This window comes from Macadamia integrifolia, chromosome 4 (assembly GCF_013358625.1).
Source record: "Macadamia integrifolia cultivar HAES 741 chromosome 4, SCU_Mint_v3, whole genome shotgun sequence".
Classification (NCBI taxonomy): domain Eukaryota; kingdom Viridiplantae; phylum Streptophyta; class Magnoliopsida; order Proteales; family Proteaceae; genus Macadamia; species Macadamia integrifolia.
In genome coordinates, this window is record NC_056560.1 from 10685417 (window position 1) to 10707187 (window position 21771).

Genomic DNA, 21771 nt, shown 5'->3' on the forward strand with positions numbered 1-21771 from the left:
TGTCGTGTCCCCACATCAGTGGGGTAGCTGCATTGCTCAAGGCGGCCCACCCGGATTGGAGCCCAAGCGCCATCAAATCCGCGCTCATGACAACCGCATATACCCACGACAACACCAAATCCCCGCTCCGCGACGCCGCAAGTGGTGGTTTCTCCACACCATGGGCTCACGGGTCGGGTTATGTGGACCCGCATAAAGCACTGTCCCCTGGCCTTGTCTACGATACGATCCCCGAAGACTACATCGCACTACTCTGCTCCTTAAACTACACAATCGATCAAGTTCAAGCCATCACTAAGCGGCCCAACGACACTTGTACCCGGCGGTTCAGAGACCCGGGCGAGCTCAATTATCCGTCGTTCTCGGTGTTGTTCGCAAAGACCCGACGGTTTGTTGGGTACACCCGAGAGTTGACCAATGTCGGAGCTGCTATCTCTACCTATGAAGTTACTGTGCGTGGGCCCTCATCCGTAGAGGTGAAAGTTACTCCCACTAGGCTTGAGTTCCGAAAGGTGGGGGAGAAGCTTAGATACAGAGTTACCTTCGTGGCAAAGAAAGCTATGGATCGGGTTGAAACGGGTCCGGAGTTCGGGTGGATCGTTTGGGGTAACCAGCAATACCAAGTTCGAAGCCCAGTCTCTTACGAATGGACGCAATCACAATCGTAATCGAAATTCACGTTCTCCATTTTATGACAGTGATGAACGGCTAAAAATCCATCTTTCCATTGTCTGTCTTGCTTGAGTACGAAATCAGTTTTACACCGGCTGTGTTGGTAGAAGTGGAGTTTGGGAAAATCTGTGTTAAGCCACAAATCTGATTGAGTTATATATATGGAGAGAGAAACAAAAGAAAAACATTTCCTATTGTAAGAAATAGAAAACGTTTTCTAATAGGTATGGAAAACAGTCATTTTATATTATGTTTTTTGGTAAAAGAAAGCAGATTTACCCAAATAAAAAAGTATGAGATCGGTTCACTCTTGGCCAACATCGATATCTGATCGATACTGCATGGGTCACTGGTGGCCATTGGATGGCTCCTCCCCCCACCTTGTCCTAGAAAATCCTCTCCCTAAAGAATAAAAACTATTAGATTTATGTTTTTATTCTCTTAAATAAAGTATATATTATGCGACACCTTCCTTATAAGAAGTATACATTATTTTAGTGAATGTTATTGACACCATAGACTTTGATATTGACACGGATCAGCATAATGGCTGTAATGATCTGTTTTTAATCCCTCAAAATACCATCATGGGAATTTTTCTTTTCGAACAATTTTATACAATCCTAATTCCCAATATCTAAAACCGTTGCTTATATGCAATGCTTCTCTTCAAAGCTCCGATCCATCAATGTTTCACCTATGAACTCACATTAAATTTTTCTTACATCGGGTTATTGCCCCCTCCCCTCCCCTCCTCTCCCCTCCCCTCCCCTCCCTTGTTTACATATTGTGGGTTTTCATATTGTGGGTTTTCACATTATCTCAACGATTCAAACAAAAGGCATACCTAATGCACGAGGAGTGGGAGTGGGAGTGGGAGTGGACAAGAAATACGAAGCCTTACTCTGAGAATATTTAGAGACTGTTTTGAACACTTAATCATTAGGTCATAACATCCGTACCTTACCATTGAATCAAGCGCACCTCTTGATCCAATCTATCTTTATTAATGATTTCGTTAGCCAAAATTGAAGCAAGACCTGAAAGTGGATTGCCATACTAACATTAATGAATTATGGTTAGTGTCACCTCTTTTCAAATGTCCATTCTTCTCGATGGACCTGCACTTTGAGTATTTACTCTGTCTAGAGAGCTTCACGAAGGAGATCCCCTATCATCATATATCTTTGTTCTTTGTGCGAAAATTCTATCATCACACATGCTATCAGTCTTAGATCTAAACAACAATATGGTGTTATTGAGATCTCCTGGAATTGTGAACCTATGTCTCACCTCGCATTTACAGATGATATTTTACTCTTTGGGAGAGGTACTCTTTCTAAGACTCGGGCAATGCAGTCTATCCTTGAGAAATATTTATCACTCTTGGGGCAAATGCTGAAAATTACTAAAACTAAGGTTCATTATTTTAACGTAATATAATGGTGAACATTCTTATCAAAAAAGAAACAGAAAAAATTGAAACAAAACAAACAAAAATGTCCCTTGGGTCAATTGGCAAAGGAAAATGAAAACCTCTCCCTGATTCCACGTTGGTAGTTACTACAGGATTGATAAGATGAGATACCGTAGTCCAAGCTTTGAATCCATCTGATTGCGATTGGGCTTCTTACAATGTGGGTCCCATCACTCCATTCAATTCCACCAAAAGCGTCTGCCATTGGATCTTTGAACAGGCTGGAGGAGGAGGAGGAGGAGGAGGAGGAGGAGGAGAATGTGATCCTATATGACAAGCTCTGATTTGTCGCACTGAACACTAGCTTACTCGGCGAAACTGTGATCTCAACCGTCGATGGAGCCCAAACCTTAGCCTCATAAACCACATCCAACGAACTCCCAACGTTTGTAACTACCCTAGTATAGCTTAACACGTCAGTTCCAGGTCCAAACATCACGGAGAAGGATGGGTACGTGAGATCACCGGGACTACCAAAGGTTGGTGAGTGCGAAGCACAATCCACAGGGAAATGGTCCCTTAGGAAGCTCTCTATCTGATTTGAATCGTATCCAACGGCACAAGAGAATGCCACATGGTCACTAACACCGATGTTATAGACCAACCTTGGATCTTAGGCTCTGTCTGGGTCAACGTGGCCAGCACCGTAGACGAACGGTGTGGAATCACCGCCTGAGTCGTCGAGATTGTAAGTTGTGGTCATAAGGGCAGATTTCACAGCGGCTGGGCTCCACTCCGGGTGGGCCTTTCCAAGCAAAGCCGCTAAGCCGCTTACGTGAGGGTAGGAGATGGGGATGAGGTACCAGAGATGACGTTGAAACCCACAGATCCGCTAGTGTCGAAGTCTAGATTGGTTGGACCCATCGCGTCGGTCCAACCGGATAGAACGCTTTTTCCAGGTGCTATGACGTCCGGTTTTGAGAATCTCCGGCGTCTGATTAGTTCGGACCACGACCCTTGGAGTCCGCTTCTATCATCTTCCCCGGTTAAAAAAAGGTGGCAGTCGCCGATTGATTCGATCTATCGTAGTCACGGATCTTGTCACCTGCAATTCGGCCAACAATGGTCGTAGGGATGACATAAAACTCGGCGATGATCTGTTCCAGAAAATCGGCGGTGTTTGCCAATATCATCCCTACGCCACCGGCGCGTTTGACGGCATTCCCTTTCTCCACTCTCGTGATACGGCCACTATCGCAGACAACGATCTTCCTAACTACTTCAGAGGAATTGAGTCCCTCGGGGTAGCAAACCTGCTACGGAGGTCGGCACCGTAGAAAAGGGGAAAATGCGATTCGTTGAGTGGATCCCCTGAGTAAAGAGAGACTCCGCCGAAAACCCTTCCATCGCCGAGGACCACGTCGGCCAGGTATTCCCAATATATGGTGGAGGCACCAATGGTTTGAATCCAAGGGGTGATGTTTACAACAGTGCAAGGAGCAGGGCCAGAGTTCCCAGTTGAGCAGGAAACAAGCACGCCTTTCTGGGTGGCCCCGACGGCTCCGATATCGATCGGATCATAGTAGTAACGATCATTAATGACACTACCTACGGAAAGAGAGATAACATGGACACCGTCGGCAACAGCTTGATCCATGGCGGCGAGAATATCAGAGTCGAAGCAACCTAATTTCCAACAAATCTTGTAGGCAGCTATTCTCGCCTTTGGAGCCATTCCCCTCATTTTTCCGACTGCGTTTTCGAAGAAACCGTCATTTTCAACGGCAGATCCGGCGGCCAAAGATGCGGTATAAGTACCGTGACCTTCGGTGTCCCTGGGAGACTTGGATTCGAAAATCTCTTGGATGGGGCTTCCCTGTGTCTCAGGAAGGTTTCGTAACCTTTGTAGAAAGCTCTGGCACCTATGGTCTTCCTGGTACAAGGAAGTCAGGCCCGGTTTCGTAGATGCCTTTCCAACTGGATGGTACAGGGGACAATCCAGTCTCGGAAAAGCTGGAGCTGTCAGAAACGATACCCGTATCGAGAATGCCAATGATAATATCGTTGGCGTAATTAGAACTGGGCCAGAGACCGGAAACATTGGAGAGTCCAAGAAAGTGAGGGGGTGGGTGGTGTGGAGGTGGCGGTGGCGGATCTTGTCGGGGATGACGGAGAGTACGCCTGGAAGACGGCGAACATGGACTGCCTAAGAATAGGTGAGCTGGATGGAGAAACCGGTGGCTACATGGCTATAGGTGTAGATGATTTGGGAGTGGTGAGGGGAGTGGGGGGTGTGAGTGAGTGATCGGAGGATTGAGGCATACCAGTGATGGTGGGTTATGAATACTAGCGGTTTCTGTGATACGTTGATGATGTAAACCTTTGACTACAGACGGAAGGAGACGAAGCTGATAACGGGGTTGAAATCGTCTGTAATTCCGATCTCGTACAATTCCGTGCAATACCCCCTTCAGGCGGTGACACGTGTATTGATACCAATACAATGGTCCAGATCTGGTATAACTAATAAAACATTAAATCAGTGAAGAGACATTTAAATCAGATATGGACCATTGTATTGGTATCAATACACGTGTCACCCCCTGAAGGTGGTATTTCACGGAATTGTACGAGATCAGAATTGCAGACGATTTTTTTCCGGACGCGAAGGAGATGGAAGGACCAGTGGTCAAACCTGCATAGAAAATTAATTGTGCAAAGTTGAACATAATGTCAACGTTCATGATTGGATAATTTTTTCAGAATTTTTTTTACTTATGTAAATTGTATTTCCTTTGAAAATGACGAAGAATACTAAACACCCCATTTGAGTGGTATGTCTAATGAAACTCGAACTTAAAACGTTTAAATTTAAGTTCATTGGTCACTGTTGCTGCCAAAAACCCCGCTAGTCCAACCTACACAAACACAGACGACGGAGGCCCGGAACTTTGTCCGGGGTTAGTCCTCCGACGCTCAAGTCAGGGTCGGCCGCACAGTTCAATAAGGGAGTAATGGTGAGGGTCTTAGAGCTTACCTTCCCCTTTCTTCCGTGCCTTCTTATATAGCTCTTCGGCCTTAGGGTTTTTTCCCCCTTCTTCCCTCTTAGAGTCCTACTAGAATACGTCCAACCTTCTGGGGGAATATTCCCCTCATGCAGACGACGTGATCCCGCGTGATTCTGCGGGCGTGCCTCGGTGATCGAGCGTGCTCGAGTGTGAGTGGTTTCTTGGACCCTTCGTCTGGTGGAGGACACGTGTCCCAGCAGTGACACGTGTCATTGCCCCCCACCGAGAGGTTATTTTGGCTATATCAGGAGCCCCCTTACTTCCACTAGGAGCTTCTTCCTGTGGGAGTAACCATCTTCTGAAGTTGACTTGTTCCCTCGGTCTTGGCATTACCAGTGACCAAGGCTTTGGGGTCGATCGAGAGGAAGACCTTTCGCCGCTTCGGATCGGCTTTACTGAGCCCCCTGTCGAAGGTGGGACACTCGGTCAGGTCTGTTCGGTTTTGGCCGAACTCCCAACCGAAGGAGGGACCTTCGGTCAGGTCCGTTCGGCTTTGGCCGAACTCCCAACCGAAGGAGGGACCCTCGGTCAGGTCCGTTCGGTTTTGTCAAGCCCCCTGCCGAGGGAGGGACACTCGGTCAGGTCTGTTCGGTTTTGGCCGAACTCCCAACCGAAGGAGGGACCTTCGGTCAGGTCCGTTCGGCTTTGGCCGAACTCCCAACCGAAGAAGGGACCCTCGATCAGGTCCGTTCGGCTTTGGCCGAACTCCCAACCGAAGGAGGGACCCTCGGTCAGGTCCGTTCGGCTTTGGCCGAACTCCCAACCGAAGGAGGGACCCTCGGTCAGGTCTGTTCGGTTTTGTCAAGCCCCCTGCCGAGGGAGGGACACTCGGTCAGGTCTGTTCGGTTTTGGCTGAACTCCCAACCGAAGGAGGGACCTTCGGTCAGGTCCGTTCAGCTTTGGCCGAACTCCCAACCGAAGGTGAGATCGTCTGCTAGGCCTGCTAGGTCCGCTCGGGCGCAAACCTCGAGGCTTCGTACCCTGACGTGGCGGTGCCATTAATGCTCGGAAGTCGTACCGTCATTCTTCCATCTATATAATGTGGGGGGCCATTTGTGGGGCAACCTTTCTTTTTTCCCTTCGGAGAGCTCACCTTCGGCCTCGGATCCCCTTCTAGCCTCGTCCTCTTCTTCCTTAGCTTAGCAACAAGTAAGTGATGTCTTCCTCGTCGGGCTACAGCCCATCGTCCCGCGAGAGGTCAAGACCAAGACGTAGGTATAGGAGTCCTGGGGAAGTCCGAGGGATGTCCTCGGATTCCACCGACTCTCCCTCCTCCCGCGACTCATCGTCAGTGGCCACACCGTCGGGGTCCAAGGGCGGCTCCAACGGTGAGGAGTTTAGGGAGAGGGTGCTCGACGCCCGAGCCCAGACACAGGAGCCCTTAGAAGTTGAGGCCCTTAAGATCGTCTCCACGATGGACGAACCAGAATTGGAGGAGCTAAGGGCCTCCTTCGGCGTTTCGGATGCTTTCGAGCTCCGTCTGCCCAGACCCTCTGACCGAGCCAGCTATCGGAACCCCGAGGAGCTATGCCTGTACAAGGAGGCCTTCAAGGCAGGCCTTCGGCTGCCCCTCCACCCCTTCTTCACCAAAGTGTTTCGGCACTATGGGGTAAGCCCGACCCAGCTAACGCCGAACGGGTGGCGACAAGCATTAAGCTTCGTCATCTTCTTCGTTCGGCACAAGAGGCCTCTCTCCCTTCGGCTCTTCATAAACTGTTTNTCGTCTCCACGATGGACGAACCAGAACTGGAGGAGCTGAGGGCCTCCTTCGGTGTTTCGGATGCTTTCGAGCTCCGTCTGCCCAGGCCTTCTGACCGAGCCAGCTATCGGAACCCCGAGGAGCTGTGCCTGTACAAGGAGGCCTTCAAGGCAGGCCTTCGGCTGCCCCTCCACCCCTTCTTTACCAAAGTGTTTTGGCACTATGGGGTAAGCCCGACCCAGCTAACGCCGAACGGGTGGCGACAAGCGTTAAGCTTCGTCATCTTCTTCGTTCGGCACAAGAGGCCCCTCTCCCTTCAACTTTTCATCAACTGCTTTCTTCTTCAGGCCTGCAAGGGACTGACGGGCTGGTACTATTTTTTCCCTCGAAAGGACCTTCGGCTCCTGAAGGATTACCCGACTTCCATCCACGGATGGAAGGAAAAATATTTCTTTGTGAAGTCGACCGAGGGGGTGCCCTTCGGCACGGTCTGGGGCATCCCGGACCTTAGGGATGTGAACTCCGCCCCTACCCTATTCGGGGCAGACGCTGAGTCATTGGCGATGGCGAGGCGGCAGGAAGGCTGTTCTCTAGTCGAGGCCGACTGCCTCAAGTCCGACGCCATCCTCTTTAAGTTCGGGCTTAGCCCGGGTGAGTTAGGCTAGCCTCCTTCTGCTTCCTTCGAGTGTCGGTCCTTCGTACTAATACTCTCGCTTCTTCTTGCAGTGCAAGTTACCAGAGCCGAGGCTAAGGCCACCGCCGCTGCACGACAGGCAAAGATAAAGGAAGCTAAGGCACGTGACGCCCCCCAACAGCCGAAGTCCAAGAGGAAGGAAAAGACGGGACCGTCCTCCGAGACCCCGAAGAAGAGGCCCAGGGTGGAGGGGTCGACTGTCGAGGCTGTCCAAGCCCTTGCTGCTCCTGGCAGAGACGGACCTGCTCAAGACCCTTCATCCGTCGCTGCCTCCCGAGGCTCGAAGGTCTCGTCGACGAGGGCCGAGGTGGGGTTCGTCCCACAATGGTCGGTGAAGGAAGACGACACTCTGGCCGTCGGACGGGTTGCCAGAGAGTTGGTGATGAAGGGGAGTCTTCCCCGAGATGCCACCGAAGCCCAGAAGCAAGGGACGGCGGCACTGATCACCTCCGCGTGCATCTACATGGCGGGGGTAAGCTTCGGTCCTCCTGCCCCTTTTTTACTTGTAATATATATATATATATTTTTTCATTCTGACCTTCGGTGCTTCGTGCAGGCTCAGACCCAGATGGGTCAGCTGGCGGCTCGAGCCGAGGCCATGTGTCGGGAGCTTGAAGTCTGCGAGAGGGAGAAGGTCTCCCTAGACAACGAGCGCACCACCCTCCCCGAGAAGGTGGAGCACCTGGAGAGGGACCTAGCCCTCGAGCGCCGAGAGTGCGATCGGAAGCTCTCGGAGTTGAAGTCACAAGTGAGGGCCCGCATTCAGGAAGCCGAGGCCCGAGGAGTCGAGAAGTACCGTTCCTCCGAGGCCTTCAGGGAGGAGATCAAGAACGCCATCGCCCCGGGGTACACGATGGGCGCTACCGAGGTCCGAGATTGGGTCCTCGGGTGCTACCCCGGGGTTTCCTTTGTAGACAGCGGCCTCATCTTCGAGGACGACGATGTGGAGGTGGTCCCTTCGGGCACCGAGGTTGCAGACGCCAACGGTGGAGGCTGCAGCGAGGAAGGCGAGGTCCAGCTGCATAGGGAAGTCCCTCCGACCCCTGGTCATGGAGGTTCAGACCAGGAGGCACTCCCCGCCGAAGACGAGGCCGCGAACCCGACGGACGCTCCTTGAGGTCGCCTCGGCTCTCGGCGCAGACTACCCCCTTCCTGTCATGTAACTAGCCTTCGGGCCTTAAATGTAATCTTTGCCTTCGGGCTTCGTATGTAATCCTTGCCTTCGGGCTTTATCAATGCAATCGTTCTTTTTCCAACTTCTGTCTATTTAATGATCTTTGATTAGTAAGTAGTTGCAGAGGGCCGAAACCCTAGTTGACCTTCTTAGGCTCATGGCCCCGAGACTTGGCCGAGGGTCGACCTCTTAGTAAGTCAGACGAAGGCCGACCCTGTTATCACTAGCAATATTTTACAAGTGTTTTCCCTCTCGGCTTGAGCCGAAGGGTTTGCTAGACGCATGGATTGGCCGAAGGTGGATCATTCGATAGTCCACCAAGCAATCCAAGTGTTTTGCCTTCGGCTCCAGCCGAAGGGTTCACCGAAGGTCGACCCTTCAATAGCCAATCACCAAGCAATCCAAGTGTTTTGCCTTCGGCTCCATCCGAAGGGTTCACCGAAGGTCGACCCTTCAATAGCCAATCACCAAGCAATCCAAGTGTTTTGCCTTCTTCTCCATCCGAAGGGTTCACCGAAGGTCGACCCTTCAATAGCCAATCACCAAGCAATCCACCGTGTGTACCCTCGGCTCCCGTCGAAGGGTCTATTAGATGCTAGGTCTTCACCGAGGGTCGTCCATCCGAAGGGTTCACCGAAGGTCGACCCTTCAATAGCCAGGATCACCGAGTGATGTACTTTGCTTTCGGCTCAGGCCGAAAGGTTAACTGAAAGTCGACCGTCCGATAGTCAGAATCACCAAGTGTATCCTCGGTTCCAGCCGAAGGGTCTGTAGGATGCTAGCCCTTCGGTCAGGTCTATTCGGCTATGGCCGAACTCCGAGCCGAAGGGGTGATTCGGCCGGGTCAACCTTGCATTGTTTGAGCTTCCACCAAGGTGTGGATCTTCATTCATCCGTTCCTCAGGGTTAGAGGTAGGGGAATTCTCAGTTGCCGTAAACCAGCTCTCGTATTATCATAAAATCTCATGGATTTCAAGATGAATTACAACTTAAAAAGGTTCAAAAGGACAATAATTGCAAAGAACGACAGACGGAAAAATTTACAAATGACGATTGCGTGCCCGCCACTTTACTACTGGTGGAATTTTCTTAGATTATCGGAGTTCCACGATCGGGGTACCCTTACTCCCCCCGTAGTCTCTAGGTGATAGGACCCTGGTCGTATTACCCTCGAGACTCTGTAGGGACCTTCCCAGCTTGGGTCTAGCTTCCCTTGATGCCTTGGGTCCGACACTTCCGCCCTTCTGAGGACAAGGTCGCCCTGCCTAAACTCGTTCTTCCAGACTTTGGTGTTGTAGTGCCTAGCGACCCTCCGCTGGTAGGCGGCGATCCTTTCCTGTGAAGCTTCTCTGGTTTCTGCCAAGAGGTCCAAATTTGCCCGGAGTCCTCCGTCGTTTTCGTCTTCGTTGTAGTACCGAATCCGATGGGTAATAGCCCCTATCTCTACTGGGAGTACAGCTTCAGTGCCGTATGTTAACATGAAGGGTGTTTCTCCGGTAGCTAACCTTTCAGTGGTGCGGTAGGCCCAGAGAATGTAGTGCAACTCGTCAGCCCATAGTCCTTTGGCATCATCTAGCCTCTTTTTTATCCCTTGGAGCAACGTACGGTTGGTTACCTCTGTTTGCCCATTGGTCGAGGGATACCCGACGAAGGTTTTCCTGTGGTTGATGCCGAGGGCTTCACAGAACGCATCGAAGGTTGGATTGGCAAACTGAGTTCCATTGTCCGTAACCACAACCTGGGGGATTCCAAATCTGTATACCACCATCCTTTGGAAGAAGTCCCTTACGTTCTTCTCAGTTATCGTTGCTAAGGCCTCGGCTTCTGCCCACTTCGTGAAGTAGTCGACTGCCACCACAACAAACTTCCTCTGTCTCGTGGCCAGGGGGAACGGACCTAAGATGTCCATTCCCCACATGGCGAACGGCACTGGGCTAGATAGGGACGATAGCTCGGTGGAATGTAGCCTAGGCACGGGGGCGAACATCTGGCACTTGACGCATTTCCTGACCAGTGATTCTGCGTCCTTTCTCATTGTCGGCCAGTACAGGCCCTGCCTTAGTACTTTGTGTGCCAGGGCCCGGGCCCCAAGGTGTTGGCCACATATCCCCTCATGCACCTCCCGGAGAGCGTACTCGCCGTCGGAAGAATCCAGGCACTTGAGGTATGGTGAGGTAAACCCTATCTTGTATAGCGTGTCGTCTTTCAGGAAGAAGCGCGCTGACCTCATTCTTACTTTTCTTGCTTCGTCCCTGTTCTCTGGGAGCTTCCCCTCCTTGAGGTATTCTATTATGGCGTCCATCCAGCTTTGGCCGTTTTCACCTACGGGTAACACCTCGCGGGGCTTCTCGATGCTTGGCTGTGGTAGTACTTCGAAATACACCGCTCGTCCAAGTTCTGCGAAGTCGGAAGTGGCTAGCTGTGATAGTGCGTCTGCGCTAGCATTCTCTTCTCGTGACACCTGCTTTACCTCAAATTCCTTGAAAGCCGCTGACCTTTCTCGCACCGTGTTCAAGTATTCGGCCATCCTCTGCTCTTTGGCTTCGTATTCGCCATTCACTTGCCGCACCACGAGTTGGGAGTCGCTGTTCACTACTAGTTCTTTCACCATCAAAGCCCGAGCCAGATTAATTCCGGCTATTATCGCTTCGTACTCCGCTTCGTTGTTGGAGGCGTCGAAGTCGAACCGTAGGGCGCATTCTACTTTGAAGCCTTCGGGGCTTACCAACACAATTCCAGCGCCACTTCCATCGCTGTTGGAAGCCCCATCCACATACAGTGTCCAAGCCTCATCTGCTCGTTCCTCGGCAGATTCCTGCGGGTCATCGGGGATCGTCGTCTCCGCTATGAAGTCTGCGAGGGCCTGTGCTTTAATTGCGGTTCTCGGCTTGTACTGGATGTCGAACTCTCCCAGCTCTATGGCCCAATTTACCAGACGACCGGACATATCTGGTCGCTGCAGTATTTTCTTCAGAGGCTGGTCGGTGAGTACGCATACCATGTGTGACTGAAAATATGGCCTCAGCTTTCTTGCCGCCGTCACGAGGGCGTACGCCACTTTCTCCGCCTTTCGGTATCTTGTCTCGGCATCTAGAAGGGTTCGGCTGACGTAGTATATTGGCCGTTGTTGCTTTTCTTCCTCTTTCGTCAGTACGGCGCTTACAGCAACTGCCGATACAGCAAGGTACAACTGTAAGACATCTCCAGTGTTCGGCTTTGTCAGCAGTGGGGGTGCGGCCAAGTACTCCTTCAATTGTTCGAAAGATTTTTCGCACTCCTCCGTCCACTCGAACCTTTTAGCCCCTTTCAGAGCTTTGAAGAAAGGAAGGCATCTATCTGCAGACCGAGACATGAATCTTCCGAGGGCGGCTACCCGACCCGTCAGCTCCTGGACTTGCTTTACGTTCTGGGGTGACCTCATGTCCCGAATGGCTTGTATTTTGACTGGGTTGGCTTCGATTCCTCTTTCCGACACGATGAAGCCAAGGAACTTCCCCGAGGCTACTCCGAACACACATTTTGTCGGGTTCAGCTTCATGCCGTACCGTCGCAGCACTTGGAACGCCTCTTCCAAGTCTTGGATGTGCCTTTCCGCCTTCAGGCTTTTCACGAGCATGTCGTCCACATACACTTCCATGGTCTTGCCGATCAGTTCTTTGAAAACTTTATTCACCAATCTTTGATAGGTGGCCCCTGTGTTCTTCAGCCCGAAAGGCATGACCTCATAGCAGTACAAACCTCCTTCAGTTATGAAGGATGTTTTCGGGACATCAGCCTCAGCCATTTTGATTTGGTTGTACCCCGAGTATGCATCCATGAAACTCAGCGCCTCGTATCCCGCCGTGGCGTCGATGAGTAGGTCTATCTTTGGCAGGGGGTATGCATCCTTGGGGCAGGCCTTATTCAGGTCGGTGAAGTCGATGCAGATCCTCCACTTCCCGTTTGCCTTCGGGACCATCACCACGTTAGATATCCACTCCGGGTACTGGATCTCTCGGATGAACCGGGCCTTCAGTAACTTTTCTACTTCCTCGTCTATCTTCTTCTGTCTTTCTGGGGCGAACGTCCTTTTCCTCTGCTGCACCGGCTTCTTCATGGGGCTAACATTCAGGTGATGTTCTATTACCTCTCGGTCGATCCCGGGCATGTCCGATGCCGACCAAGCGAATACGTCAGCGTTGCTCCGTAAGAATGAGATGAGTCTTTCTTGCTGCGACCTTGGCATGGTAGCCCCAATCTGGAATTGCCGGGTGTGATCTCCTTCTTCAGCTTCAACTTGCACCAAATCTTCGGCCGGCTCTCCTCGTTGATAACTGGCATCATCACGTAGATCCTCTATCGGGAGCGTCTCACCCGCCTTTTCTTTTCCCCAGAGAGTAGTGGCATAGCATCTTCGGGACGTCTCCTGATCGCCCCGACACTCCCCGACGCCATTCTTGGTGGGGAACTTCATTTTGAGATGGGGGGTGGAGACGATGGCCTTTAACAGATTCAACCCGACTCTTCCTAGTATGGCATTATACGCTGATGTAATGCTCACCACCAGGAAGTTGATCATCACCGTCACTTGGCGATCTCCGGTGCCAGCCCGAACCGGCAGCTCAATCGACCCTTCCACCTTCACTGGGACGCCAGAGAATCCCTACAACGGGTGTTCGACCTTCTTTAACTTTCCTTCGTCGAGGCCCATCTTCCGGAAAGCTTCGAGGAACAGGATATCAGCTGAGCTGCCGTTATCCACTAAGATCCTCTTCACTTTGCAATCTCCTATGGTCAGGGCGATGACCAAGGCATCGTCGTGCGGGTCTGTACCCCTTCCAGATCATCGTCTGAGAAGGAGATGACCGTCCCCGTCTTCGCCTTCTTGTTCGACCATTCTGCCACATGCACGCTCCTCGCGTAGGCCTTCGCCTTCCTGGCAGAGACCGAACTCTCTCCTGCGGCTGGGCCTCCACAGATGGTCGCTATAACTCTTGTTGGGCTCTTGTTCTCCTCTCGGGGCCGGCACTCATCTTCCTCTGGTGTCCGGTTCCTCCGCTGTTCTTGATTTCCTCTGCGGGCGAGCCCCCTTCTCTCATAACGACCTCCGCCATCTCTCCGGCGGTTTTCCATCCGGCCATTGCCTTCTGGAGCCCGCTCTTTCTCCCGATCTACAAATCTGTCTAAGTATCCCCTTCTGATCATTCCTTCTATCTCCCCCTTAAGATGCCAGCAGTCCTCGGTGTCATGGCCGTGGTCTCTGTGGAAGTGGCAGTATCTATCCACATTGCGTCTTTCGGGATGTCGCCCCATCTTTCCTGGCCACTTCATGGCCCTGGCATCTGGAGAATCTTTTATCTGCATTAACACCTCTGTTCGCCTTCGGTTCAGGGGTGCATACCTCTCAAACTTCCTCGGTGGACTGGGGGCCCGACTGCGCTCGGACTTTCGTCTTTTTCCTTCTTCGACGGGTTTATCGTCAACCCTTAAGGGCCTCTTTCTCGCCGCCTTCCTTTCGACTTCTTCATCTGCCTGGAGGGTTTCTTCCATCTGGATGTACTTATCGCATCGCGCCCTCAGCTCGGTCAGATCTCTAGGCGTATGTTTCGCCAGGGACCTCTTCAATTCCTTGTCCTTGACGCCACCTAGCAGGGCCGTGAACTCCTCCTTCGGGTCTAGGCCCCTGATTGTGATCTTTTCTTGTTGGAATCGCTTCATGTAATTCCGCAGCGATTCCCCTTCCTGCTGTTTGACGTTGGTTAGATTCAACGTAGTCTTCTGGAGGGGTTGGCTACTAGAGAACCCCTTCACGAAGAAGTAACTCAGGTCGCTGAAGCTGTGGATCGACTTCGTCGGTAGCCGGTTATACCACAGCCTCGCCGCCCCCCTGAACGTCAATGGGAGGGCCCGACACATAATATTTTCCGAGACGCGATGGAATTGCATGGCGACCTTAAAGCCTTCCAAGTGATCGACGGGGTCCCCCGACCCGTCATAGGTGTCGTACTTGGGCAGGCGAAAGCCGACCGGGAGCGGGTCCCTCATGACCTCGTCAGCTAAGGCTGTATCATTGGTGAGGTCGGGCTCGCGGTTCCCTGTCTAGTTTTCTGCCACCTTTCTGATCTCATCCTTCAGGTCTAAGATCATCCTCTTTAATCCCGAGTCCTCGGACCTCTGTTTGTCTCCTTGGTGCTGATCCCCATGCGGGTCTCTGGCGGCGCGTCACATCCTACTTCGGGGCGCGGGACTCTCCCTTGCTCGACTTCGAGGGTCACGACCGGCCCTCGTCGATCCCGTACTGCTTTGGTCTTCTTCTCGAGCCCTCTCAAACTGGACGTGGGGACCTGGGGGTGCTCCGCCAGTCCTATGGGAGACAGCTTTGGAGACCTCCCTCATAGTCTCGGCCATCCGGTTATATTTGTCCTGGAGGTCTTCGAACTGCTGCCTTGTCACGTACTCCTGGGCCGCGGGAGGCTGATGGTCGCTGCCTTCACGCACTGAATATCCAGCCGACCGCTGGTATCTGACGGACACTTCCCGGTCGTCATGGTCCCTTTCTCGTCCAATCTCCGCCGAGGGAGGAAGCTCCCCTGAAGGTCCTTCCCCCATGTCCATGTTGGACGTCGCTCTCGTCCTTTTTCGGTTGTAGGTTCTCCCCACCATTACCGTCGTTCCCACAGATGGCGCCAATCTGTTGCTGCCAAAAAACCCCGCTAGTCCAACCTACACAAACACAGACGACGGAGGCCCGGAACTTAGTCCGGGGTTAGTCCTCCGACGCTCAAGTCAGGGTCGGCCGCACAGTTCAATAAGGGAGTAATGGTGAGGGTCTCAGAGCTTACCTTCCCCCTTCTTCCGTGCCTTCTTATATAGTCTTTCGGACTTAGGGTTTTTCCCCCTTCTTCCCTCTTAGAGTCCCACTCCAATACGTCCAACCTTCTGAGGGGGGGAATATTCCCCTCATGCAGGAAACGTGATCCCGCGTGATTCTGCAGGCGTGCCTCGATGATTGAGTGTGCTCGAGTGTGAGCGGTTTCTTGGAACCTTCGTCTGGCAGAAGACACGTGTCTCGGAGACGACACGTGTCATTGCCCCCACCGAGAGGTTATTTTGGTTATATCACATGGGGTAGAGGACCTCTAATTTGGCAGTGGAAGGGAGCTTTCTACGGGCCCGGGATGGCTACATTTGCTACATGGCAGCATGACAGTTAGTCAAACTTGGTGGACACAGGCTCTCTGTCGACCGCCACCACCATTGTACATTTGCACTTAACCGCCACATGTTACCAAAAGGATTGAAAATCCCTTGGTTGAATTATCAATTGGCTCTCTTTAATATTAGAGAGAGATATGCCGAGCTCACAGTTGAGAGGGTCCCTTTTCAAATTATACCATTTCTATCCAACAAAGCTCCACCACTAGCATTTGCCAAGGGGGTCTTAACATGAAAAAATGGAAAAATAATTTGAAAATTAAAGGAATTTAGCTGACACCACATGGCCAGGGAATCCAAAACATATTTATCCGCCGCATAGGACCTTATTATTATATTACTATTTTAATAATTTTAGGTGAATAAATAAGGTGGGTGGTTTCGTTGCTCTCCCATTTTTTTTATTTACAGATAATCTAATAATATTTAAAGATGTTCCCTAATGAAATGGAAAATGGTTGATCTATCCTTCATGAAATGAAAAATATTTTTTCGTATGCTTCTATTACCTTTTTGCGAGAGTAAGAGGTGCACTCTTTCATAGGAAACACTTCTAATATCTATTAAAACACTACTCTTTAATTTTTACTATTTTGGAGACATTGACCTTACTCTCTTGAGTAATTAGGCCTTCATTTGATTATTACACAAAGTGCCCGTTTGATTTTGTTTCTTCTGTTTTTGTGTCTAGAAACAGTAGAAACAGTTTTTTCCATTTCTGTACTAAGAAATGATTTTTGGAATTGTAAAAACATGTTTGATTTTTCTGTTTTCCGAAACATTTTCAACAGTATAGTCGAGTTCAAGACATGAGTAAAGGCACGACGTTGTAGGAATGCAACTCACAAGTGAAGGCATGACGTTGGAATTGCAAGTATGCTTCATGGAAATGAGCTTCAGAAGGATGAAGGAAATCTAAAACTATAAGATTCGCACAACCAAGTTGGAATCGCCACATTTGGATAGTAAGAAATTTCAACAATGGGTTGGGGTTTGGGTAAGTCGAGTGAAGTATTGGGTTTTTCACAATTTTTGTCGCTCCTACTTGTTTCTAGAAACAGAAAAACAAGCCTAACTAGTTTCTCCATTCATGTTTCCAGACATAGAAATAGGCATAAATTTCTATTCCTATTTCCAAAAACAAGTGAAAAGAAATTAAAAAAAAAAAATCAAATGATTTTTGGGGTATTTTTCCTTTTCTGAGCATAGAAAAATGAAAAAACTATTTCTGAAAACAAAATCAAACATGTCCTAAGTCTTCCATCATTATTGGTTTCAATCCAACATCTCAAAACAATCCTTTACTGCATGGATGTGTTTGGTGGACACACTTTCTAAAAAGGATCAACTCTTGAGGAGGAAGATACAAGTGGTCCCCTTCTGCTGCTTCTGCTGGGCTGGGCTTGGCTTGAGAATAGAGACCACCTTTTTTTTTTTTGTCTTTTTGTTGTAGTTGCACTTCCCAAAGCGTGGAGAGACATCCTTAATTTGTGCTCCCCTTTGCGACTGGGAGGAAATGAGATGAATAGTGGAGGCGATATGAGTGGGAAAGTAGTTTATAGGTGATTCCTTTGGTCACATTAGGTTGTGTTTGGTTGCATAATTCATTGGAGTTATTTTTCTGTTTTGGCATAGATTCAGTAGAGAGTGGTTTTGATGAATGACATTTATTTTTGAGTGATTCATAGGAATTGTTTGGTTACCCATAATTCTGTTATGTATTTCTACTTGAAAACTATTTCGTTGACCTAAATCTATGAGAATGATTCTGTAGAATCAGTCATTAAAAACTGTTTGGTTACTTAATATGTCAGTTTGATTATTTGGATTCAATCTAAAAAAACTGTTTAGTTATTCTAACTCCATCAGTTGGTAGTATTTAAAAATAAGTTATTAAAAAAAAAAAATACATTTGAACCTAGAGATTTATCTCTCATCTTTCTACCCTATACACATAGGCTTTTAAACCATGTTTTCAATAGAGAAAAGGGTGCATTTTCGTTGTTGGGTTAAAGTATCTCAAGGTGTAATAACAGCCCTATTAGAATACATTTGTACCTAGAGATTTATCTCTCGTCTTTCTACCTTATACCTCTCTCACATAATAAATAATGGAGCCCACATTAACACATACCCTCCCTCCCCTATTCTACCTATTTGAGAAATTTTATTGGAGGAGTTATTGGAGGCATAACATGAATTTGCAATTGTTGGGACAGAAATAAGTACCAACTGCAAGAAAGCATTTGCAAGAGGTATAATAGCCAGAAGCCTTACTTGAGAAGATTATTGGAGGGACAAAGGTCCTCTAAAGTCAACTTCCAGTTATTTACTAGCAGGTTTCTGAAAAATAAGGAATTTCACTGAGTAAGTAGAAAGCGGTAGGAACTTTGTTGTTTCACATTTTTGCCCACCATACTAAGACTAGAAAATCTTGATGCACAGGTCAGGCGACTTATTTGAATGCCTCTCCATGTTGAGGATAGGAAGATCTTGACTTGGAAATAACAAGTTGCATTATTAGTCATTTTCATAGAGTTTTACAACTCTTTTGCCTTCATTGTGGTAGATCACCATTATGTTTCTAATAATTTAGTGGGGGAAGAACCTTTCCATCATATTCATTCCACATATAAATGAAAATAAAAAACCTTTCCATCATATTCATTCCACATCCACAATGAAAATCAAAAACCTTTCCTACCAACAACGAGCAAGTCTTGCCAAGGACCTAAACACCAGCTGCTCATAGCTACCATCCACATTACAATCATATATTAAAAAAGAAACCATGTCCTACCAAATTCAGGGTATATTGAAAAAAAAAATCCACAATCTTAAATCCGTAATTTCAAAATAACATCATCAAAATAAAAAGAAACATTAACCATCATCAGTTTAAATCATTGGTTTGCAACGCCATTTGGCAACACCATCTCCAAGACTTTCATCTTGTCTTCCTCTTTTGCTTCTAAGAAAAGGATTGCTAAATCCCTATTTCGTAGGAGGAATTGTTTTGCCCTAAAGCACTTTTGGAAATCCAATCCAGGAATTGCATCTATTGTAGAGTTCAATTTTTTACCTAGATTAGTAAGTGGGTCAGACTGGATCAATCCACTTATAGTAGATGCAATCAACTTGAGAAAACTCCTTATTTTTTTAGCTCCGGTCTTCTTTTTCTTCTCCCTAGAAGTTGAGGCATTGGAACGAGGCCTACCACGAGTTCGGGACATACTCTCAACTGGAGTTGAAGGGACACTTGCCTGATCATAAAAAACTGTTTCTTCCTGCTCAAACTCCAAGTCATATAATTCCTCAAGAGGGACTGGATTGACAAAGGCATCATCATGGATAGCATCAGACGGGTGACTTGAATCATTCCCATTAGCGACTTCGTTTCCTAACCGTGCAGCTGTTGCCAAATGAACCGAAAGGACTTTGTGCTCTTTCCAATACATTTGTTCCTTTCTCTGAAAAAAAATAAATACAATTCTATGTCATTAGTGGTAACAAAGAATAATTTAAACATAGAAGTCCTAAAGTAACATCTAATTTCATGTTATTACTTGGGAGATGGCAATACCTTCAATTCATTCAAAAAATGTTGGGGCGCATTGAATCTCGATTCTGCTTCTTTCCAACCCATCCCATAAGTTTTTTGGAGATCACATAAGGCCCTCAGTCTTGCTTTCCAAATTCTATAATGGTTTCTTAAGACCATTGTCTCCACTTTTCCTATCTCTCTTGATTTTACATAGACAATCTAGCATAAAATGTGAAACTTCACTTGGCCAGATTGCTATGTCACGCCCTTTGGACTGTGTTCCTTCGTCTGTTGGGGAAGAAGAGGTTGAATCTAGTAGAGAAAGGGGAACTCCAAATCTAAACAGCAGAGTAGCAATGGGAAGAGCAAGGAGGTCGTCTTGCTTCAGGGTCGGCGTTGAAGTCTGGCCATGGGCAGTGGCGTCGAGGAGATGAAGAATGTTGCCCGATTTTTGTAATTCTCCTGAAAGACTATTAAACAACAATTATTTATATGAGGGTTGGAAATATGTGTGTCAAAAGTGAGTTTTGCTATTTACCCTAATTCTTATATGAACAACAATTTAGCTTTAATGGGTGTTTCAGAAGAATTAGTGTGTTTAAGTAGAAACACCTTCTAAAACAACCAAACATTTTAAAAAACAGAGAACCGTGTTTCACTGGAAAGACTCACCAATGAATTATGCAACCAAACACAACCTTAGCAAACTGACACTTTGTGCTAAAGGTGTCAATTTAAAATCGGTATTGAAAATCAAAACCAAAACTGAATCAAATTATCTTTTCTAAAACTGAATAAGGAATCAAGAAAAATTATATTTTTTTTTTACCATTTAAATAATGTGGATGATAAATTTTATTTATTTTTAATGTTTTTGATAAAAGTTCGGTAAATCATGAACGTAAGAGTTAAGGGTTTTTTTTTTTTTTTTTTTTTTTAGCAAAGTTGACCTACACACGTAATACAAGTCCTTAATATAAAACCAAATAAGGAACCCAATTTGAAAAAAAATCAAACTCTAACCAAATCAACTTGAATTGAATCAAAAACCAAACCGATTGACATCCACTTCATAACCCTCATTTAATTTTCAGTAATCTCTTTACATTAGATGTATTTTAAAATCCTATTTTACTATCACAAAAATAATAGGAAAAATTACATGATTACCCATTTTTGGGTTTCCCTTTACAAAATTACCCACAAAAAGTTTTAGTTAACAAAAATATCCAAAATTAGGTTTGAGTTTACAAAACTACCCACCCAAAGTTTTAGTTAACAAAAATATCCAAAATCAGGTTTGGGTTTACAAAACTACCCAAAATAGTGATTCTTCATCTTCCACATATAATCATGTATTTTTTTTATGACTAAAACCTTGAATGGGTAATCATGTAATTTGAAAGTTTGGTAAATCATGAACCTAAGAGTTAATGCTTTTTTTTTTTAGCAAAGTTGACCTACACACCTAATGTAAGTTCTTAATATAAAACCAAATAAGGAACCCAATTTGAAAAAAATCAAACTCTAACCAAATCAACTTGAATTGAATCAAAACCAAACCGATTGACATCCACTTCATAACCCTCATTTAATTTTCAGTAATCTCTTCACATTAGATGTATTTTAAAATCATATTTTACTATCACAAAAATAATAGGAAAAATTACACGATTACCCATTTTTGGGTTTCCCTTTAAAAAATTACCCACAAAAAATTTTAATTAACAAAAATACCCAAAATTAGGTTTGAGTTTATAAAACTACCCACCCAAAATTTTAGTTAATAAAAATATCCAAAATCAGGTTTGGGTTTACAAAACTACTCAAAATAGTGATTCTTCATCTTCCACAAATAATCATGTATTTTTTTATGACTAAAACCTTGAGTGGGTAATCGTGTAATTTAAAAGTTTGGTAAATCATGAACCTAAGAGTTAAGGGTTTTTTTTTTTTTTTTTTTTTGAGCAAAGTTGACCTACACACCTAATATAAGTCCTTAATATAAAACCAACTAAGGAACCCAATTTGAAAAAAATCAAACTCTAACCAAATCAACTTGAATTGAATCAAAACCAAACCGATTGACATCCACTTCATAACCCTCATTTAATTTTCAGTAATCTCTTCACATTAGATGTATTTTAAAATCATATTTTACTGTCACAAAAATAATAAGAAAAATTACATGATTACCCATTTTTGGGTTTCCCTTTACAAAATTACTCACAACAAGTTTTAGTTAACAAAAATACCCACAATTAGGTTTGAGTTTACAAAACTATCTATCCAAAGTTTTAGTTAACAAA

At 47.1% G+C, this 21771-nt stretch overlaps 1 protein-coding gene and 1 pseudogene across 1 annotated transcript in view; one reads left to right on the forward strand and one right to left on the reverse strand.

The window, feature by feature from the left end:
• The window catches only part of LOC122075934 (subtilisin-like protease SBT1.8), a 7377-nt gene extending 6455 nt beyond the window's left edge, over positions 1-922 (forward strand). The window contains exon 3 of the mRNA XM_042641159.1: positions 15-922. Coding sequence (XP_042497093.1) covers positions 15-668 — 654 coding nt within the window. The 3' untranslated portion in view covers positions 669-922. The remainder of the gene's footprint in view (positions 1-14) is intronic.
• Positions 923-2122: 1200 nt separating this feature from the next.
• Positions 2123-19564, reverse strand: LOC122075446 (annotated as a pseudogene).
• Positions 19565-21771: the final 2207 nt, after the last annotated feature.